Source organism: Taudactylus pleione, unplaced genomic scaffold, assembly GCF_031769625.1.
Source record: "Taudactylus pleione unplaced genomic scaffold, aTauple2 ptg000381l, whole genome shotgun sequence".
Classification (NCBI taxonomy): Eukaryota; Metazoa; Chordata; class Amphibia; order Anura; family Myobatrachidae; genus Taudactylus; species Taudactylus pleione.
The window spans coordinates 1,821,082-1,838,229 of record NW_028284782.1 but is presented as its reverse complement, the minus strand read 5'-3'; the positions used below and the strand labels follow the sequence as shown (position 1 = coordinate 1,838,229).

General features: G+C 45.0%; 1 protein-coding gene across 1 annotated transcript in view; it reads left to right on the top strand.

The window, feature by feature from the left end:
* The window catches only part of ZMYM3 (zinc finger MYM-type containing 3), a 186,193-nt gene that overhangs the window by 95,248 nt on the left and 73,797 nt on the right, over positions 1-17,148 (top strand). The window contains exons 9-13 of the mRNA XM_088445535.1: positions 6,925-7,040; positions 13,170-13,256; positions 13,347-13,497; positions 15,553-15,725; positions 16,642-16,816. Coding sequence (XP_088301661.1) covers positions 6,925-7,040; positions 13,170-13,256; positions 13,347-13,497; positions 15,553-15,725; positions 16,642-16,816 — 702 coding nt within the window. The remainder of the gene's footprint in view (positions 1-6,924; positions 7,041-13,169; positions 13,257-13,346; positions 13,498-15,552; positions 15,726-16,641; positions 16,817-17,148) is intronic.

Below are 17,148 nucleotides of genomic sequence, written 5' to 3'. Positions count from 1 at the left end.
GGACACAGGATAAATAGTGTGGTTTTTGTTCAGAAATGAACTCCAAGGTTGTCCTTGTATATTCTAACTGTGGCGTTCACAAATATGTTTGCAAACTAGTTACAAATTTAGAGACTTTACATTAACCGCCTCTTACTTTTGGTATATTCCTCATGTTCTGTATGGCCATTAATAATTACTATCAACATGGTGACTGCTTTCCAGAGTGCTTCGTTTTGTGGCTCCTGCTGTCAATAAGCTCTAAGGCAGGGCCGTAGCTAGTGCTGTGCGGTCTGTGCCGTCTCGCAGGGCACGGGGGAGGGGGCACTGTAGCTGCCCCATGGCACTAGCACTGCTGCAGAGGGACATTCCGGGCAGGCATCCCTCAGCTGGAAGCGTGTGCTATGCTTCCCGGAGTCGGCGGCCCTGCCCTCTTGGCATGACTTCATGATATCACGTGTTTATGGTGCGAAGCAGGCACAGGGCGCACTGCCATCCTGTTATGGTGCTGTTCTAAGGGGTTAAGTCTTGGGACCATACTACGGCGATGCATCCAGCACCTGCCTGTCCAACAATCCAGGATTTTTGGGAAAGAGAAGGAAAAGGTGGCAGGGGTGGCTGCATTTATGTTATATAAGAAAAGTCAAGTGAAGCAGGCCCGTGCTCCTGATTTAATTGAACTGGAGAGTTGTAGTTTATGCTAGTTTACAGCCAGCCACTTAATACAGTTCGTGTCACCCTGACTTGTCTTATTTATTGAAAAGGTTGCAGGTTTTTTTTGAAGTTTAAAAATACAATGTTGCTACCTCTCCTCCCGATATATAACAGAGAATGTCCCTTTGCAGTGTGCCACTGATCTCCATTTGTGAGGGTTAAGACACAGTATTTTGCACTTCATGTTTGAGGTGAAACAATGCCCAGGAAGACTACATAGGACCCCTGTGCTGGTTTTTTTTTTCTTTCCTAATCATGCGTGCCAGTCTACCACAACTCCAAGTTTGGCTCCACTTTCCTCAACAGGAATGCTTCTGGCATTTGACTCGTGAAGATTTTCAGACTATCCGGTTATCAATGCAGGTTTTAAGCACACACGCATATACAAGTGTCACACATCAAATTAATCAGCACAGACAACTGGTGAGTTCTAGTCGCATCATATTGTGACTTAGACACATTTTCGACACAAAAAGCAAGCCCGAAGCGAGCAGTGTTACACGGGACCTGACTGGTTACTCACGCCAGGCATATCGCGCTGCATGGTGTATTTGAGGCATGATGAGCAAAGACACATCTGTATGTTATTAAACCTTAAAAATTGGAAATGGCACTTTTATTCACAAAATATATTTCTCCTTCATCCATTAGGGGACATTGGAGTCTCAGTACAATGGGGTATAGATGTGTGAAAACCGGGAGCTGGCACTTTAATAAATATAAATAGAAGCTAGCTCCTCCCCCTCTATACCCCCCAACAGGTCAGTCTTACTTTGTGCCCAAGGGAGCTGGTACTACTCCTTCAGGGCTCTCCAACAAGGTGCAGATCCACGATCAGCATGAGGATCAGACAGGAAACTCCTCCCCCTGTCTGTCTGCGGCGTTGGAGCTGCCGGTGAGACCCTACCGCAGCTGCTTGTGGTGTGTGCTGGGGTCTTCAGCTACAGAGACCACTGTCTCTGGAGGATACCTAGATGCGCTGCGTGCGGCGCACGTCACGGTTCCAGTTGGCCTTTTCGTTACCGGCAGCATTTGGCAGCCTCCAGGTACGTGAGCCTGGCTCCCTGAGTAGCTGGGTTGCCAGGTCTCTTGTTAGACGGGGAGTGTTTGTACAGCCCGCTCAGCGGGTGCCATAGCGCTGCTTATTCCCCGGCGCTTCCAGAAGGAGGCTGGTGGTCATTCTAGAGCTGCTGTTGAACGCTGAAATAACAGCATGGAGACTGTCTCACCTACCCTGGTTATGTGAGTGCAACAGTGGGGTTAGGTGATGTAAGGCGCACAATACTTACTGCTATCACTGTGATTGCAGAGCGCTTCTTGGTCATTGTACCAGCGCTAGTTGGGCAGGGTTGGAGCTTCTACCTCTATACTCTTATCTCCTTTTCTATATCAGTCTCTTCCATTCCACTGTCCCCAACACTCGGGGTGTGTGTGGTGGGGGCAGGGGGCGGAGCGGGGCAGTGTTGCTTGTTGTAACATGACTTCAAGATGGTCTAAGGCTCCTCAGAAGTCTTTTTCCTGCAAAGATTGTGCAGAGAAATTTATACAGGGACAGTCTTCTAGTTCCCTGTTGTGTGAAAGATGTGTTTCAGACTCCTGCTTCACCTCGGCAGCAACCTACTTGGGCTGAGCAATTCACATCCGTTATGTCACATTTGTCTACGGAGCTGGAAGCTTCTCGCAGGGAAAGAGAGGTTTCCAGATCTCAGACATCGGACCTCACTGAGCCAGATTGGGCTCGTTCTCTAGCGAAGTCTGTAGAGGGTCTCACTAAGGCTATGACGGCCCAGGTTTCTTCCCTGGGCACATACAGATTCCTGCTAAGAGACTGCTTCTAACTCCCTTTAGGTGGGATGAATCGGAAGATGAGGATATGCCGGCTCTAGAGGAGGGTGAGTTTCAAGAACCCGTAGAGGAACAGGCCCCAGAGGAGGCGGAGCCTTTATCTCAGGGGGTAGAGGCATTGATTACAACTATCCGCCAAGTGTTAAATGTTGAGGATGTGGACCCAGTTTCTACTAGGCCGTCTATATTTAATAAAAAACAGACAGGCTGCAACCTTTCCAGCATCAGAGGAACTGGATGATATACTGTACTTACCACTGCATGGAAACACCCGGATAAAAAGTTACAAGTCTCACATAAGATTCTACTCTATTATCCTTTTCCTACAGCTAGCAGGAAGTTATGTGAGATTCCGCCTTCAGTGGATCGGTGTCTCATCTCTGTCCAAGAAAACGGTTCTCCTGGTTCCAGGAGCGGTTTCCTTAAAGGAATCTTCCGACAGAAAGTTGGAAAATACCTTGAAGTCCATTTACACAGTAGCTGGGGTGACCCTTTGCCCTGCGCTGGTAAACTGCTCGGGCAACAAGGCTGTTGAAGCATGGGCTACACAGCTTTCTGAGGTCTGGGCTCCCGGCTGAAAATCTTATTCCTTTGGCGGAACAGATTGCTTAGTCAGCTGCTTTCCTTGGGGAAGCATCTAAAGATGTATGTAATCTTTCCTCAAGATCCTCAGCTTTGGCAATCTCGGCCCTCAGAGCCCTTTGGCTGCGACAATGACAAGCTGATGCGGAGTCAAAGAGAAAAGTGGGAGCACTTCCTTTCACGGGGGAACTTCTGTTTGGGTCGGAACTGGATAAGTGGATTTCTCTGGCCACGTGGTAAGTCCACTAATCTCGCCTCCGCTGCTCCACCTCCTCGAAAACCTTCTACGGGACTGTCCTTTCATGTCCCTGGAAGATTCAGTGGCCGTTCCAGAGGGGGTCCTTCTATCTCCTGTGGCTCCAGAGGGAGAACCACTGCATCCTCGTCTCACCTGGGGGGGATCCCAGGGTGGGAGCTAGTCTTCAAGATTTCAAGGAAGAATGGATCCTATCTTGTCAGGACGCCTGGGTCCGGGACAGCATTGTTCAGGGGTTGAAGCTCGATTTCCAGCTCCAACTTCCTCCTCGATTTTTCACAACCGGTTTACCAGTGGCCGAAGACAAGCGGGTAGTGATTCAGGAAGCTATAGACAAGCTTCTGTTTTCTCGGGTGTTGGTACACGTTCCAATCCATCAGAGTGGACAGGGATTTTACTCCAGCTTGTTTGTAGTTCCCAAGCCGGACTGTTCGGTAAGACCCATTCTGAACCAGAAGAATCTCAATCCTTATCTGCGTGCTTTCAAGTTCAAGATGGAGTCTCTTCAAACTGTTATTGCGGGGCTTGAGAAGAACTAATTTCTCGTGTCCCTGGACATAAAGGATGCCTGCCTCCACATCCCCATTTGGCCACCTCACCAGGCGTTCCTTCGGTTCGTGGTGCGAGACTCTCATTTTCAATTTCAGGCCTTGCCCTTCAGTCTTTCTTCAGCTCCAAGAGTTTTCACAAAGGTCATGGCTGTATTGATGGCCCTCATTCGGTATTCAAGAAATGACTATCGTCCCTTATTTGGACGATCTCCTACTGAAAGCTTCTTCCAGGCCCCAATTGTTACATATTGGTAACAGTCTCCTCATAAGACACTAGTTGGATCCTGAATTTTCCGAAATCTCACCTGCAGCCTACTCAGAGGCTTCTATTTTTGGGAATGATTGTGGACACGGTAGTACAGAAGGTTTTCCTTCCTCAAGAAAAGGTATCCTCCATTCAACAGATGGTACGACTGATCCTATAACATCAGTGAGTGTCAGTGCATCTGTGCATACGACTCCTCGAGAAGATGGCTGCGACTTTCGAGGCAATACCATACGGACTGTTCCACTCTAGGCCTTTCCAATTGGACCGCCTCCCTCAGTGGACAGGCTTCCATGTGGTCCTTCACAAACGAGTCCGATTGGCACCCATAGCTCGGACGTCTCTACTTTGATGGCTGAATTCCTGTCACCTATTAGCAGGCAAGCGGTTTGGAGTGTGGGATTGGATTCTCCTCACCACGGACGCAAGCCTGAGAGGGTGGGGGGCAGTGACTCTGGGACAACACTTTCAGGACCGCTGCTCTCCGTTGGAAGCTGTTCTGCACATAAACACTCTAGAATTAAGGGCAGTGTTCTATGCTCTACAGTTAGCACATCCTCTGTTGCGGGGTGAAGCAGTCAGAGTACAGTCGGACAGCGCTACGGCTGTGGCGTACATAAACAGGCAGGGCGGCACCAGAAGTCTGGCGGCCGTGAGGGAGATAAGCCGCTTTCTATTTTGGGCAGAGGAATTTGCAGTGGCAATATCAGCGATTTTCATCCCAGTTGTAGAAAATTGGAAGGCAGACTGTCTGTCGCCAGGACATTCATCAAGCGGAATGGTGTTCAGGTGTTCCAGCAGCTGGTTCAGCGATGGGGTCTTCCTCAAATCGATCTGATGGCGTCAAGGTTAAGCTATCAACTGCCTCTTTACTGCTCGCGAACAAGAGATACGCAGGCGGTGGCAGTAGATGCACTAACAACTCCTTGGCAGTACCAGTTTGTTTACCTCTTTCCACCAATCCCTCTCCTTCCTCGTCTTCTACAACGAATCGAGAGAGGGGGTCAAAGTTCTATTGGTGGCTCCAGATTGGCCCAGAAGGGCGTGGTATTCCAATCTACGTCTGCTGCTGCTTCGTTTTACGGCGTGGTTATTGAAAGGGCTATCTTGAGAAAGAAAGGGATTCCTTCCATCGTGATTCCTACCATGTTACGGGCTAGAAAGGAGGTAACTTCCAAGCATTACTACCGTATTTGGAAGGCGTACGTCTCGTGGTGTGAATGCCGGGGTTCGTCCCCGACACAGTTCAGGGTATCCAGGCTCCTTCTCTTTCTGCAGGCCGGATTTTCAGCGGGCCTTCATCTTGGATCTCTGAAGGTTCAAGTTTCGGCGCTTTCTATTTTCTTCCAAAGGAAACTAGTGTTGTTGCCGGACGTTTAGACCTTCACCCGCAGTCTCACGCACGGTAGTGACGTCGGTCTCACTGTGCGGACATGGCATGAGCGCGAGGGCTGCTGTTGGAAGCTGAGGGGACCGGTGCCCTACATCGGACAGTACCTTCCAGATAAGCTGCCTTGTCTATGTGTCACATTTCTACTGAGCTACCAAAAGAATATATCGCAATCTTCGTGCAGACATCAGGGTGAGAAACTGTGTCTCCTTTTCTAACTTACAATATGGACATTTCAACAATCCATCAGCAGGTATATAAATCACTATAAGTTTGCATAAGAGCGGTGTTTGTCAGCAGAGATTTGGATATTTAAAGGTTACATTTTATCATTGCTGTCATTGCAATACATTTACTCTGTGCAATATTTTTTATTTGTTTTTGCCTGGACCCATGCAACATTGTGTATATTTTAATCATGTCAATCGTTATTTAAATTTGATTGTGTATGGGATGGTTTAAATATTCACTAATTGGTTAAGTGCAGTTCCTCTGTATAACTTTCACTATTTCTAATATCCTGTTAAGTCTGCAGAGACTTAATTGGAACAGCAGTTAACAAACTAATTTATGACTAGTACCAACAATAGACAGGAATAATTAGCGCCTATTGTTTTTTTGTTTTTTTAAATCTGGTTGAACTATATTCTACACCTATGTATACATATGCATAGTAGGGTACATTTTTGTCTGATGCCATTTAACCTACGAATATGTTTTTGGACAGTTGGAGGCAACTAGAGTACCCAAATGAAACTGCACAAACATGGGGAAAACCTAAAAACTCTGCACAGATGATGTCTTTGTGCAAACTACTGAACCCATGACCCCAGCGTTTAATCACCAATACTAACCACTATGCCATCCAGCCTAATCTGACAGTCTATGTACTGTCAGCATGGTAATGAGGTTGCAGAGGAGCAAAGCCTAAAAGACTAAATCAAGGATTCTTGAAAAAAGGTGTGAAACCTAGTAAATGATGCAAGTTACATGTGCAGTTATTTGGCTTCTAGAATATTGAATCATGTGCCACATTCAGTGCACACTTACCGCGTTATGGACTTTGAAACGTCTGTAGTCTCCAGTGCTAAAGGATGACCTATTAACGCTGAATGGTGGTTGCTATAAAGTAAAAATAGAGAAATAATTTGTATGGAAAGATGCTTGGTAAAGAAATACTATAATCATAATATAAGATATATGATGTGCATCACAAACTAAGGTACACTATTAGGGCATAATATGGATTTGTTCAAGGCTGATAAAAGTTGCTCAGATTTACATTTTACTTTATCTTATTGCATCTTCACAGTGACGTCATTTTGTTTTCTCTCCCCTTCAGGCCCGGCTCGACCCTGCAGTCTATGCAGACGCAGTCTCTCAGAACCAGCATATTACAACAAGACAGAACGAGTTCTTTACCAATTCTGCAGTCCCAGCTGCTGGACCACTTTCCAGGTAGGCTTATCAAGAATATCAAGAAATATATTAATCCTATATAAAGAGGCTTTCTTTTGTCTTCAGTTTTGTAGAAAAGCAGCTCCCTTTTGATCCTGTGCTAAGTGCTTGTCAGAAAGACTTGGCTGCAGCTGTATGGCACACTTATGGTACTGCCGGACTTGCATTTTTTTTATTCGTAGTCCCAAAGGACTATGTACAAAAATGTGAGAGTCCGAGGTGATATTGGGCTGCTAGGGGGGAGGTAAATTGCAGGGACATTGCAAGTGTTTCTATGCTGTTGCTATGCCAATTCTCTCCCCCTTCGTGGCTAATTGGAGTAAGCCCTCAGAGCCTCTTTCGAGGCCGGACAAGCACTGTAGCACTGAGAAGGTTCTGAATCTGACTTTTCCTCTCAGGAGTAAGGGGGAAGTTTGACAATAGTAAAACGTTATAAAAGATTTCAAACTTTTCTAGTAGGATTTTGTCCTGTTAACTTTGTGGATCGGGAAAAATGTTGATGCTGTTACAGCCAGGCATTTCAAAACCTATGTCTCTGAAAATCTATATAGGGAAACTGGTTCAACATGGGGCATAGAGTGTGCAGAACTAAAGCTTGGCTACTTCATATCGAATTGTAAAATTTGCACCATGGTCTGCCTGGGAGTGAAGTTTTTTACAAATGCACCCTGGAAATGGGCGCTGTTCTCTAGGGTTTTATTTTACTTTATTACTCAGTGAGGTAGCTGAGGAAGAAGCATCCTCATTCACTGGCACACGCAAAGCTGTGCTATCTGCTGGATGCCTGGAGCGGAGTTATTGTGGTTGGTAACTCTACCTGCCTGCTCCCTTCATGGGATAGCCTCCAGGAACAGTGTGCTACCAGCACCATTAGGCTGTCGGAACTAGCATCAGACCACGCCACCGGGGTGCTTTGTTAATGTTAGTACTTTTTTCACCTCTGAAAAGGGGGGAGCAGGTTATTTTAATAGAGGTTCCCTCTCCCTGAGGCAAGTCTGCCAAAAGTCACAAACAGGAGCAAGACACTGCTCTACATATTGGGTTTGTTTTGCATTCCATAGCCTCCCTGAATTTATTCTCGGCACTGTGTATCTATTTTGCAGTGCACAATCGCAATTATGCTGTATAGCAGCTGTCCTCTCTATCTCCCCTCATCATTTCAATCAGATCTGAAGGAGGAAGTTGTGCGGAAGATCCTGCTTGCCACAGATTGGTTGAAAAGCAGTCCAGCGTGGCATCCTATATTAAGAAAGGACCTTCTATCCCAAGAACCGTTCCTTTAACAAAATTTGCAATCTGTTTTATCGACATGGCTTTTTAAAGTCATTCTTTATTTCATAGTTTACTGCTATTGATTCAGGCTAGGAATCCTTCATCAGACAAAATTTATCAGATTGTTAAATAAAAAATAAATTTATATATTTTTTTTTTTTTTGCCATAAGCAGGATGCACTCACCAGGGATTCTCTTTAAAGTTTCAAAGGTAAAAACCTACTTTATTAATCACATCAGGATTCCAAGTTTGTCATGTCGACGTTTCGACCATAGCCATCTTATATACTTATACTAATCCATTCTATCGCTCCACCCCCACCATCCCTCCAGGACCGGATGTGACACTCGCGGGACGGAACACGATTAATACTACTTTATATTGCTGTAACCATGCAGCTTACAATGGCCTACTTTGAGGACAGCTTCCAACATCTCAAGCGCACCTATGCGGCAACTAGGGAACCCACAACAAATGATTTAATCCATACACGCGAGCCCGAGCTTCCGGAATGCGTTCCAGCAATGCCAGAAGCCGTGCGTTCCAGCACCTCCTGTGCGTCACTTCCGGCGGGCGTGCCATTTCACCCGGGAACGCAGACCTCGACCGAGCGTTCCACGCTGTTACCTAATGCTCTTTGGTTCTCCTGTGTGACAACCAATACTGGAAGTCACTTTTTTATCAATACAATTTGCATATAATGTGCATCATTACCCACAGTAAAGAACTTTTCAATACTAATCAATCCTATTAAGGAGTAAATTAAACCACCTATAATCAGCTTGCTACATATTTCATACATTCATACCCACATGTGTGCATTTATCCACCTCTATAGGTACATTGAAAAGATGGCTCTGGGAGCATGGCACCAAATATACACATTTAGCAATGTAAAATTCATGAAAAAGTGCAAAACAATCACCCAAATAAAACAAAAAAACATTATTCAAGTAATACAATGGGCATTTGAGAAAACAAATTAAAAAAAATAATAATTTTTATATGAAGTGATTCAGATGATTATATTAATTTAACCCCTTTGGGACCATTGTCTCCAGCCTGTGGATCCAATAAGATTCCTTCTTAAGCAGCAAGAGCCATGGTCTCCGCCTCTTCTAGGTGCGTCCTTGTCGTCTAGAGAGGCAAAAAACTTGTTCACCTCCATGCTGTGGATCACCGATCTCAGACGTTCAGAAAATGATGCGCCCACAGTCTGGTGTTCAAGGCACGAAGATTCAGAATCTGCCAGAAGGAGCCGTTCAGATTCCGAACAAGGAATAGGTATAATCGCAGCTTCTGTTCCATGCCGAAACCGCAGAAATAACCCCTTCCAAGAAGAGAGAAATTACAGCCTGGTCCAAGGCCACCCTTTTTTCTAGACCCAAAGGGAGAGCGGTGGCGAAAAAATGCAGTGGCGGCGGGCACAGTGTTCGATGACTTAACCTCTGGAAACTAAGCACCCAGGCGTTCAAGGACAACTCCACCTACCGGTCCCTGACCTGCAGCTGGACTGGGTGGGGAGAGACCCCATCAGGTGCTAGGTTTTCCCTGACCCTCAGCTCCTGAGTGCCTCTTGGCACCAGAAAATCTGCCCCTAGGGACCAAACCCATGCCAGTGAAAAAGCAGCCTTGGGCCGACTGACCTCTAGTGAATGCTTCACCTCGAAGAAAGGAAGAGCGAAAAGCCTAATAACACGGACCCCTGCTGTTTTGATTCAACCACAGGAAGTGCTTCCCCCCCCCCCCCCCCTGGTAGCTCAGACCCGAAAAGGGAAGAAATTCCAATGAATGCTTGGATTCGCTGTTTGCAGACTGTAGTAGCTGAAACTCTGGAGGCTACCTGAGTGCCATCCTGGACGGCCGCACATACATTCAGCTGCACCTCGAAACTGTTCCGCCAAGTCCAGTAATGCATCCCTGGACAAATCACTCTGAAGTCCTGAAACAAGTGTCGGCCCAGGTCTCCATTGCACGAGCCGCCGAGGCCAGCTAAGGGTAATGACCCCTGACCACTAAAAATGGACTTAAGACAACTAATAGAGCAGGAAGTGCACTACTGACATCACACGTGATATTAGTAGGGCCGCCCACAAATGGCAGGTGTTCCTTCGGGAACGCCTCCGTTTGTGCAACAACCCCCCCGACCCGCCTACAAAACGGGGCGAGCTGTCGATCAACATCGACAGTCGCCCCGTTTTGCTGCGAGCCCCGAGCGAGTGAAGTTCTCACTTGCTCTGGGGCTCGTGCACTGCCCGACCATCGACCCGCTTGCGAGCGTGTCTGAATAAGGCCCTAAGGTTTGAATAAAAAGTGTGCGGGTAGTTAAAAAGCCATAAGCAGCCACCTTATGTCTTTATAAGGAATATTTCATGTAACAACTTTATTTCAACGGGCACATACATAAAGGAAAACTGTTGTAATCCATTAAATAATAAAGCCTATTTTTTTTGTTGGTTGTGTATTTTACCTTGAATAGTATATGCTTTATATAAGCTAAAGCAAGCTGTCCAATCACTTTTTGTGTTTTGTCTCCTGGTTATTTAGTGCTTAGAAATTAATACAAAACTATTCAGTAATATTTAGTTCTGCCTGTTGTAACTACTAGAATTGATCACAAGGTGGCAGTAGTAGTTGTGTGGAAGTCTGCTATTCATACTGCATCATAAGTCTGGCCTTACACCTTTCCACTGCATGGAGTTTACTCAATATATGCTCAGTAATATCAAGTTTATTTACACTTTCTGCTGGTAATTTATTTTATTTTTAGCCAGAAAATGATTTATAATATATTTGGGGATTGCAAAACTTCATTGGTTATATTAAAATAATATATAGTTTCCCTGTCATCCACTAGGGGACACTAGAGGCTTAGTACACTGGGTATAGAGGCGTGGATAGTTGGAGCTGGCACTTGATAATTTAGAAGTGTGAAGCTCCTCCCCCTTTATACCCCACCAGCCCTTCAGTTTAGAAGAAAGTGCCTGGTCACTACATGCTGTGCTCCAGTAGTATTCTTTAAAAAAAATATTATTATTTTTTTCTCTTTAACAACTAATAGGGACCCTTCGCCTCCTCTCTGAAAGGTGTGGGTCCTGGTCCCTGGCGACCTGACTTAGTCAAGCTTGAGTGCACAGGGCTTCTGTTGAAAGCACCTCACAGCTCCTCACTGCCGGAAGCAGCACAGATGACCGTGTCCTCCTTCAGTGGATGCAAGGGGAGCACCGTGAGTATAAAACCCAGCTGTGCATAAATGTGTTGGAACTCAGAGCAATTTACAACGCTCTGCTGGAAGCTGCACACTTACTAAGATCTAATCCGGTGAGAGTTCAGTCGGACAACGCGACGGCTGTCGCTTATATCAATCGATAGGGCAGAATTCGAAGTCGCATGGCGATGCGAGAAGTCACCCGGATTCTCAGGTGGGTTGAGAGTCAATTAGGGATCCTGTCGGCGGTGTTCATCCTGGGAGTGGACAACTGGGAAGCAAATGCTTCACCCAGGCGTATTCCAAGCCTTGGCCAGTCGTTGGGGTCGGCCTCAGGTGGACCTCATGGCATCTCGATTGAACCATCAGCTGCCAAGATACGTTTCCAGAACTCGGGATCTGGTGGCAGTGGACGCACTAACCGTTCCATGGAACTACGACATGGTTTACCTATTTCCTCCAACTTCCTCGTCTACTAAAGCGGATATAACACCACGAGTCGGCCTCGGTCATTCTCGTGGCACCGGACTGGCCTCAGAGGAGTTGGTTCTCGGACCTTCAGACTCTCTTAGCAGACGACCCATGGCCCCTACCACTTTGTCCGGACCTCCTGCAACAGGGTCCTTTCTTGCACCCCAACCTAGCGCAGTTGCGTTTAATGGGGTGGCTGTTGAGGCCGCTATCTTGAGACACAAAGGCATCCCAGAATCGGTTATCCCCACTATGCTTCGTGCCAGGAAACCTGTTATGGCTGTGCATTACCACCGCATTTGGCGGTCTTACGTGGCATGGTGTAACAGTCGTGGCCTTCAGTCTAGGACATTTTGTTTATCCAGTGTTGTTTTTTCTTCAAACGGGGCTAGATGCTGGTCTCGGTTTGGGGTCCTTGAAGGTGAAGAGATCTGCCCTTTCTATGGTCTTTCAACACAAATTGGCCCTCATACCTGAGGTGCAGACCACCTTTTGTTCCTCCTACAGCTCCCTGGGACCTGAATTTGGTTCTTATGTTTCTTCAGCCTTCCCCGTTTGAGCCGCTTGATGAGGTAGATATTAAGTATTTGGCTTGGCCGCCTTGTTCTGCAGGCTCCTCAGAGTGCTCCCGCCCGTGGGGAAATTTTTGGGACGTCCCCTAGTGGATGACAGAGAAAATGGGATTTTGGTACTTACCGGTAAATCCTTTTCTCTGATTCCACAGGGGACACTGGACGCCCACCTCAGCGCTCTTCACCTGCTTGTTTGACTGGTTCTCTGTGTTTGTATGGTTCTGTTTTTTGTGTGGTTTTCACTTCTCTTTGCTCCTCTTGTTCTCCATCTCCTCTCTGTCTTCATTTTTCTAAACTGAGGGCTGGTGGGGTATAGAGGGGGAGGAGCTTAACACTTCTAAATTATTTAAAGTGCCAGCTCCAACTATCCACGCCTCTATACCCAGTGTACGAAGCCTCCAGTGTCCTCTGTGGAATATGAGAAAAGGATTAACCTGTAACTACCAAAATCACACTTTCACTTCAGTTGCCTTGAATGCAGACCTTTTCTCTAAATTCTGCAGTCTTGTCTGACTGGTCACTCGTTTAATTTTACAATGCTTTTTGTAGCAATTAATGCTGATATATATGTCAACTTAGAAGTGTATGATGTGTGTGTCTTCCAGCGTACCAGTCCGGAGGGTGGGATCCATCTCAACTGTCATTATTGTCACAACATGTTTACTGGAAAACCAGAGATCTTGGATTGGCAGGTGAGGACATGCGGCATAACCATGAAGGTATTGGGTCAGTGGAATAATCATTCATCCCCAGCAATGTAAACTGTGTGTGTTTCTCTACAGGACCATGTGTACCAATTCTGCTGTAAAGATTGTTGTGATAATTATAAGCGACTCCACGGAGTTGTGTCTCAATGTGAATATTGTAAGCAAGAGAAACTACTCCATGAGAAGATCCGGTTCTCTGGGGTGGAGAAGAACTTTTGTAGTGAAGGTAAGCAAACAAAACACTGCTCAGTATATCTGAGTCCACTGCAGTATTTATTTGGTTAATTTACATATTGAATTAATATATGTATGTAGCTGAATGTTTTGAGTGTATAGTTTTTCAAATGCTTATTAAATTGTATCTATTTGTTTAAATATGTTTGAGCTCTAATCAATGTTAAAGGGAAGTTATCCAATGCAAGAGGCAGTATCCTTCAGTAGAGCTATACACAGGATAGGCAGGACAGTGGATTAGAAAAGCTGCCTGCTACTCTGTTCTATAAACGTACTGCTCTTTCATATTCTTTTTCCTGTGAACTTCATAGAAGGCAGCAGCCCCATGCAATGTGGAGGGGGGGGGGGGGTGCTATATTATACCCATCCATCTACTCCCTCACTGCTGCCCCAGCGGATCTACAGCAGTCACCTTAGATGATGGGAGGCATACTGTGGCTGTGCCTTCTCTGATCCATGTGCTTCAGTCACTGGGCAAAAAAGTATACTAACTCCAAGTTAGCACCAAGTCTTTCTGACTACTCTATGGACCGCATGGGCCTGAGAAGCGGGGATAGGCACAGCCTACCCCATAGTGACTTTGGTCACGGTTTGTTTTGATCCAGAGTTTTTAACAAAGAACTGTGACTAAGCTGCTTTTTGTTTGTGTCCAGTCCAGGTGTTTCAGAGAGTCAAGGGTTATACTCCAAGCTCCTTTGTGGTGCTCATGGTATTTGGTGGTTTATGACAGTGGTCAAAAGTTGGGCACACACTTGTAGATATATCGAAGAATCTATATCGGTAGCGCGTTGGCGGGTGTATACACCCGATATATTTGTGAATAACTTTGTTCAGACATATCCGGTCGGCTCTTTAGCATGCCAATACAAATATATTGGTGCATGTGTGCATGGGCTACCGACCAACCATACACTGGTGCAGGGCCTGCCGACACTGTCCTCTCAACTCGGTGGGCAAATTTAAGTGCCCACCCAGTTGCGATGTGTGGCCAGACCTAATGAGCGGCAGATTGGTAGGTTTGTATAGCTTACCAAATTTGCCGCTCAGTCAGCGCATCGGCTGCCTGCAACCGTTGTCGGGTATGTGTGCAGCCGGCTTAACTCTAAAGGCTATCTGGCAAATCCCCCACTTGGGCACACTGCAGAATGCTGTCCTGTGTTCATTAAACCAGTGTCATGTGCAGCTTTTCAGCACCATCGGACTTCTGAGGCCACTTTGTCTCCCTGTGGTGGTAGAATGAGCCTCATCACCTAATGTCAGGTAGACTCTTCTCAACTTAACTTGACAAGTTGTCACTACCAATGCCAGACTACTGTGATGGTACTTCATGATTGCTTTCAAGGGATGTTCATTTCTTTCTTGTGTCTTGGAGCTTTCTGTAATTTACCTACAGGGTGCAGAACTGGGAGACAGGCTTTTTCAGGGAGAGTGGGGTCCCAAACAATTGCTTCCAGGGTTTTGCAAATTTTTGAGGGTCCTTAGAAATATGCTAGTGTTGGCCTCTATGATACCAGGTCTTGGGACAGCATATGTACTTCACAGATGAGATTGTGGTTCTGTAGCTTTTCTTAGTAGTTTCTCAACGCTGATCTTGCAAATGCTTTAAGAAGTTGGATTTGACGGGGTTTGTGTGTTGTGCGTAGCTGTTGAGGCCATAACCTTTAGCTACCATTGCTCTACTGAATCTATTCTAAAGAATGTTCATTGTGCAGAAACCTCTTTCAACTTATACTGTACAGTTTGCAAACTCATTTTGTTTTTTTGTGTTTACCTGTTTTCCTCATGTTGTGATGAAATGGCCTAGCTAAGCTACAGGTAAACTGAGTGGAGATGGTTTATATGGACAAGGTTTTTTTTTTTTTCTTATAAATCCAGCATCCTCTCTCTACATGCTTACACATGGTATGTCCACATAGAACCACTGGAGAATAAGTTTTAGCAGTAAGTTCGAAATCACTTTCATAGTCTAATTATTTTGGTCCTGATTTTAGAAATTTTCTGTCTGTTTATTAGAGGTTCTATTTATTTGTTTTTCCTTTGTGTACAGGTTGTGTGCTGCTATACAAGCAGGACTTTACCAAGAATCTTGGCCTGTGCTGTATAACCTGTACATACTGCTCTCAGACCTGTCAACGTGCTGTCACTGAAGAGCTGGATGGCAGCACTTGGGATTTCTGTAGTGAAGACTGCAAGAGCAAGTATTTGCTATGGTACTTCAAGGTACAGCACAAAATAAGAGATGCCTTCACTTTGGGGTGTTTAAGAAGCATGTTTAATGTTTTTTAGCATAATGATAGTTATGCGCACAAGGAAGAAAAATAATGCCTTTAGGTTTTTATATTTTTAATACTTGTGGGGGGCAGTGTTTTTGGATTAGGCTTTGATTTATTTGCATTACTGAGACATGTCTATTCTTTGTGGATACAAACAAAAGGGTTATTATGTTTTGGTGATTGCCTTTAGCACAAGGAATGTGGGTTTTTGTTTGTTTGTTTGTTTTTTTTGGAGTTTGCCAGCTTCTTTATACAGGCCTTAGTTTGATAACACAGCCCATCCAAAAAGTAAAATTCAGTTGCCAAGGATATTTAGACAAATTTAGGGTATTTTGGGGTTGTGGAATTCAATAATGAAAATAGTTTTTTCAAATTGTGTCTAGGTCATGAGATAATGAATTTTGGGATTATATCTGAACATTCTAAAAGTTGAGACGCGCGAATATTCTAAATGTTTCCCCCTCCTTATATAAGTGATTATTCAGCCAGCAGTTATCAGTTGTCTATTTAATGTTTCTTCTTTCTCATCCGTGTATCTTAAAAATTAGAGCCAATCTAGCAAAACCGATGTCCTATTCTGAATCAGCACCACAAAGTTACCCCAAAATCGCTCTAATATGATTGGCAATAAGATGAGTGCTGATCATTGTAATTTAATGTGTATTCAAAAGGGACCAGGTACTAATATAGTGTAACTAATGTAATATAAAGGTTATTTGAAAGAAAGGGATTATCTCTTGGCATAACAATATTGCTCTAGCTAAAATTATTTTTTTAGTTAACATGAAATAATTTTGGAGTTTAGTCAAAATTATGCTGATTTTCAACCTGTCTTTTTGTGTGAAACTGTCATTTCTGTTTAGGTAGCACGATGTCACGCCTGCAAACGTCAGGGGAAATTGGTAGAAACCATTCACTGGCGTGGGGAAATTAAACATTTCTGCAATCAACAATGTCTGTTACGTTTCTACAACCAACAAAACCAGCCCAACCTAGACACACAGAAAGGGCCGGAAAGCCTGCTTCACAGTAAGAAAAGTATGTGTAGTAGAAGTGTCACTTGATGTACATGATCTTCCTCACTTGGTGAATACATAGAATATATTATTTGCCAGCCATCTTAAGGGCACAAAACACATCAGGAGTCAAATCCCATCTATAGCTGTCAGTGCATATCAAACATGAGTTAATTTTCCTGCCAAATAGGGTCTGCATGAAAGTTTTATCAGACATGAGGTGTAGGCAACTCAAATGCTGGTCAATATTCTTTGTTTTCTTATCTCAGGAATAATCTCAGTTGGGTTATACCCCCAAGGTCCACAGGGTTGACCTTGGGGGTATAGTTGGATCTGGATTCACGGGCACCACGC